At 39.4% G+C, this 6,041-nt stretch overlaps 1 protein-coding gene across 1 annotated transcript; it reads right to left on the reverse strand.

Moving 5' to 3' along the window:
* Positions 1-1,049: 1,049 nt before the first annotated feature.
* LOC108294819 (RNA-binding protein EWS-like) lies at positions 1,050-3,259 on the reverse strand. The gene is given in 2 exon segments (XM_037734328.1): positions 1,050-2,967; positions 2,969-3,259. Coding segments are annotated over 2 exon segments (1,968 nt in total). The 5' UTR covers positions 3,217-3,259; the 3' UTR covers positions 1,050-1,247.
* Between the last annotated feature and the right edge of the window lie 2,782 nt (positions 3,260-6,041).

Below are 6,041 nucleotides of genomic sequence, written 5' to 3' on the forward strand. Positions count from 1 at the left end.
GCAAAAATCAATCTTGAGAAAGAACAACTCTATTCTTTTGAAAATCATTTCTTATTTTAATTTCTGTGATGTTACATTCTCTTTGCTTTTTTCCTACCTTCACATAGGTAGTGGGATATTTTCCTGGCTTAAACTCTGGCCTTCTTTAGGGCACTCATTTGAGTTCACATATCCCTTCACCATCTCTCTTGAGCTAATGCTCTGTAGCTCCATTGTTTTTAATTTCATTCATATTCAAAGCTTAAAAGTATATATCTTCAAGATTGACCTTTACCCTGAGTTTCAGATTTGTATATCTAAATTCCCACACATTGTCCTAATATAGTTTTTACACAGATATGTCAAACACAAATTTGACCAATTTAAAACTCTTAAGTCTTACCCTGAAACCTCTTCCTTGCAGTATTATGCATCACAGTAAAAACAATATTCACCAATTTTCTCAAACAAACAAACAAAAAATGTGGTCCTTGAACGCTCTCTTCCTCATCTTCCACATCCAGCCCATTAGAAGTTCCTGTCGATTCTACCTCCAAATATAGAGTCCAAAGAGAAAGAAATAAAGGACATCATAATTGGAAAAGAAGACATCATATAATCCTAGCTTACAGATAATATGATCTTAAGTTTTTTATTATTTAGTTAGTTATTTAATTCTACATGAACATTATTAATGCATTTTTAATTTTACCATCTACATCAATTGTTAAATTTATTAAAAATTCGTTACAAGTTACAGGATAACTTAGGAAGTCTACCTAATAGATTATTCAAGATGGTTTTCTGTTTGTTTCTATGTTTTTGTTTTATGTCTTTTAAATTTTTAAAATCATTTTTGTATTTCGATAGGTTTTTGAGATACAGGTGATATTTGGCAACATGAAAAAGCTGTTTAATGATGATTTCTGAAATTTTGATGGACCCATCACCCAAGCAGTGTACACTGTACCCAATGTGCAGTCTTTTACACCTCATCACCCTCCTACCCTTTATCTGGAGTCCTTAAAGTCCATTGTATTTTTTTTTTTTTTTTTTTTTTTTCCTTTTTTTTTTTTTTTTTTTTTTTTTTTTTTACCATTTATCTTGTTTTAATGTTTCTTCACAAATGGTGAAAAATACTAAAATACAGACAAGGAATAATCATAATGTTGTGACCAACATTATAAATATGGAATTATAAATTTAAAACATTTTCTGGTTTAAAAAATAAATCTGGTAGTCAATGCAGCTCTGTGGGGTCTCTGCATCTAATAGGGCCAATCTCTGCGCTCCTGACGGTGCTCACCTTTATCCATTTTTCCAGGTCCTCCACGTCCTCCTCTTCTTCCTCCCATCTGTTCCATCAAAGGTCCAGGAGGCCCCCCAGGGCCACCTCCTCTTCCTCCACCAGATCCACCTTGGTCCATGCCCCGGCCACCACGGAAGCCACCTCTGTCTCCACCACGGCCACCTCTGAACATTCCACCAGGATCACCACAATCCGTGAGGCCACCTCTTCCTCCCCACATGCCACCAGGGCCACCTCTGCCACGATCACCACCCAGGGGCGAGAAGGGTGGTGGGAGGAAGCCTTCGGGCTTTGGGGCCTTACACTGGTTGCCCTCTGTTCTCCAGGCGAATTTCTGATTTCCACAACCCGGATTGGGACACTGCCAGTCTCCAGCTTGGTGCTGGACGTTTCCTCCTCTGGAGGGGTTCCCTCGGGAACTCCGGGATCCTCTGGGAAGGCAGCCTCCTCTATCTCCTCCACGGCCTCCCATGCGACCCATGGGTCCCCCAGGACCTCCTGGGCCTCCTGGACCTCCACGGAATGGTGGTGGCAGCCCTCTGCTCTCACAGGGTGGCATACCACCCCTCATACTGTCCATTGGAGGCTTCTTCTGAGCAAGAGAGACTTTAAGTTTGCTCTCTTGAAAGCCTTTACCGTCAAACCACCCCACAGCAGCCTTGGCAGTAGGTAGGTCTTCATAGGATACTGTGGCATCGCCTTTAGGCTTTCTTGTTTCCTTGTCCAGGTAGATGTGGATCATGGGTTGCCCAGTTCTCTTGTTCATCTTAACAAATCCACACTGCTTAAAGAAGTCTGCCAGATCATCTAGAGTCACATTATCATTTAATCCTTGCACATAAATTGCACTGTTGTGAGAATCTTCATCTGGATCTACAGGTGGGCCTAGATCAAGATCTGGTCCTTCGTCCATGGGTCCACCAGGCTTATTGAAGCCACCTCGCTCTCCAGCGCTGCCCATTCCACCGCGTCCTCCTCCCCACCCACCTCTGCTCATGCCTCCACGATCAAATCCCCCTCTTCCCCTGCCCCGGTTATCAGGGCCACTCATGCTCCGGTTCTCTCCTGGTCCGGAAAATCCTCCAGACTCCTGCCCATAAACACCCATGCTACTGGGGTGGTCCTGTAGGAATGAACTCTGCTACCTGTAGCTGCTGCTCTCTTGGCTATATTGACTTGAAGCCTGGCTGTAGGATCCAGTTTGGGGTGGGTAACTAGTGGGAGGCTGCTGCCAATAGCTGCTTTGTTGACCATAGCTACTCTGCTGTCCATAGCTGCTTGGTTGCCCATAGGTGTTCTGCTGAGAGTAACTGCTTTGATCATAACTAGTCGGCCGTGTAGAGGAATAGCTGGTAGGAGGGTAGGGTGGAGGTGCAGTGACTGGCTGCATAGGGTAGCTCCCAGGTACCTGGGGATAACTGTAGTTACTCTGTCCATATCCTAGCCTGGGCTGGTTGTAACCTCTTGTGCTAGATTGAGGTTGACTAGTCTCAGTGGGCTTGTTACCATCCTGCGGTCTTGTAGGTGCAGTGGCTGCTGGCTGCTGCCCATAGGCTGGATAAGCAGGCTGAGTGCCATACGCAGACTGAGCTGCATAGGAGGCCTGGGTGGTAGTGACTGTAGCAGTGGTGGTATCATAAGCACCAGTGCCATACCCCTGGACAGGCTGGTTGTATGCCAGGGGCAGTTGGAGTAGTATAACCAGTGGGAGGCTGTCCATAAGAAGTTGCATAGGCGGTCTGCCCGTAAGTTGCAGTGGTCTGAGCCTGGGTATGGCTAACATCAGTGGGCTGTCCATAGGTTCCATAGCTTTGTTGTCCATATGCCTGGGTGGTCTGTGCATATCCTTGAGTGGGCTGGGTGGTGTAAGCATTGTAGCCCTGCTGCGCTGCAGCTTGGCTATAGGTACTGTAATCTGTGGACCCCATTTTCTCTCCTTCCTCCTCGTTCTCTCAAAGTTCGTCTCCCTCTCCCATTGTATCATTCTTAAAGCCTTTATGTCCTCATAGCTTAGTTTCCACTTACGAGTAAGAACATATGACGTTTAGTTTTTCATTCCTGAGTTACTTCACTTAGAATAATAGTCTCCAAATCCATCTAGGTTGCTGCAAATACCATTATTTTATTCGTTTTTATGGCTGAGTAGTATTTTATATATATATATATGTATATATGGCACATACATATACAGATATAATTTTCTTTATCACTCATTGATTGATGGATGTTTGGGCTTGTTCTAAATTTTTGCAGTTGTTAGTTGTGCTGCTGTAAGCATGCATGTGCAAGTATCTTTTTTATATGATAACTTTTTTTTACTCTGGGTAAGTACCCAGGAATGAAGTTACTTTTAGTTCTTTAAGGAGTCTTCACATTCATTTCCATAGTGGTTGTACTAGTTTACATTCCCAACAGTGTTCCTGTTTCACCACATCTACAACATCTATTATTTTTAAATTTTTTTTATTATGGCCATTCTTGTGGGAGCAAGGTGTTATAGTGTTGTGGTTTTTATTTGCATTTCCCTGATTATTAGTGTTGCTGAGCATTGTTTCATATGTTTCTTGGCCATTTGTAAATTTTCTTTTGAGAATTGTCTATTTATATTCTTAATCCATATTTTTATGGAATTGTTTGTTTGTTTTTTCTTGCTAACTTGTTTGAGTTCTATGTAGAGTCTGGATATTAGTCTTCTGATGGATATCTAGATTGTGAAGATTATCTCCCACTCTGTGATTTGTCTGTTTATTCTACTGATTATGTCTTTTGCTGTGCAAAAGCTTTTTCATTTAATTAAGTCCCATCTATTCATCTTTGTTTCTGCTGCATTTGCTTTTGTGTTCTTGGTCATAAAGTCTTTGCCTATACCAGTATCTAGAAGGGATTTTCTAATGTTATCTTGTCGAATTTTTATGGTTTTAGGTTTTAGAATTAAGTCTTTGATCCATTTTGAGTTGATTTTTGTATAAGGTGAGAGATGAGGATCCACTTTTTTTCTTCTACATGTGACTTGTCAATTATCCCAGCACTATTTGTTGAATAGGGTGTCCTTTCCTGACTTTATTGTTGTTGCTTTGTCAAAGACCAGTTGACAGTGTTTGATTTATGTCTGGGTACTCCATTCTGTTCCATTAGTCTATGTACCTGTTTTTATACCAGTACCATGCTGTTTTGGTGGCTATGACCTTATGGTATAGTTTGAAATCAGGTAATGTGATGACTCCACATTTGTTCTTTCTGCTTCATCTTGCTTTGGCTATGCAGGATCTTTTATGGTTCCATTTAAATTTTAGAATTTTTTTCCTATATCTCTAAAAAATGATGGTTGTATTTTGATAGAAATTGTATTAGGTTGGTTGATTGCTTTTCGCAGTATAGTCATTTTCACAATATTGATTTTACCCATCCATGAACATGGGATGTGTTTTCAGTTATTTGTGTCATCTGTGGCTTCTTTTAGCAGTGTTGTGTAGTTTTCGTTGTATAGATTTTTTTATCTCCTTGGTTAAGTGTATTTCTAAGCATTTTAAATTTTTTTTGGCAGCTATTGTAAAAGGGATTGAGTAATTTATTTGATTCTCAGCTAAGTCACTCATTCTGTATAATGGAACTATTGATTTGCGAACACTAATTTTGTATTCTAAAACTTTGCTGAATTTATTTATCAGTTCTCGGAACTTTCTGGAGGAGTCTTTAGGGTTTTCTAGGGAAACGATAATGTCATCAGAAAACAGCAACAGTTTGAATTCCTCTTTACTGATTTGGATGCCCTTTATTTATTTCTCTTGTCTAATTACTCTTGTTAGGACTTCCAATATTTTGTTGAATAGAAGTGGTGAACGTGGACATCCTTGTCTCGTTCCAGTTCTCAGGGGAAATATTTTCAACTTTTCCCCAGTTAGTAGAATGTTGAATGTGGGTTTGTCATACATGGCTTTTATTACATTAAGATATGTCCTGTTGATGCCAATTTTGCTGAAGGTTTTAATCATAAAGGAATGCTGGATTTTGTCAAATGCTTTTTCTGCATCTATTGAGATAGTCAAATGACTTTTGTTTTTAATTCTATGTGGTTTATTACATTTGTTGACTTGCATATGTTAAGCTATCTCTGCATCTCTGGTATGAAACCAACTTGATCATGGTAGATTATCTTTTTGATATGCTGTTGGATTTGGTTAGCTAGTTTTTTTTTTTTTTTGCATCTATGTTCAGCAAGGATATTCATCTGTAGTTTTCTTTTTTTGTTATGTCCTTTCCTGGTTTTGATATTAGGGTGATATTCGCTTCATAGAATAATTTAGAGAGGATTCTCTCTTTCTCTATCTTGTGGAATAGAGTCAAAAGAATTGGTACCAATTCATCTCTGAATGTCTGATAGAATTCAGCTGTGAATCCATCTGGTTCTGTTTTTGTTGTTGTTGTTCGCATTTTTTTTTAAATTGCCATTTCAATCTCGCTGCTTGATATTGGTCTTTTCAGAGTTTTTCTTTCTGGTTTAAACTAGGAGGGTTGTGTATTTCCAAGAATTTATTTATCTCCTCTAGGTTTTCTAGTTTATGCATGTAAAGGTATTCGTAGTAGCCATGAATGATCTTTTGTATTTCTGTGGTATCTCTTGTAATATCTCCTGTTGCATTTCTAATTGAGCTTATTTGGATTTTTTTTTAGTTTAATTATTTTATTTTATTTTTTATTGCATTTTAGGTTTGGGGGTACATGTGAAGTACATGCTAGATTGTTGCATAGGTAC

Source organism: Cebus imitator, unplaced genomic scaffold (assembly GCF_001604975.1).
Source record: "Cebus imitator isolate Cc_AM_T3 unplaced genomic scaffold, Cebus_imitator-1.0 Scaffold604, whole genome shotgun sequence".
Classification (NCBI taxonomy): Eukaryota; Metazoa; Chordata; class Mammalia; order Primates; family Cebidae; genus Cebus; species Cebus imitator.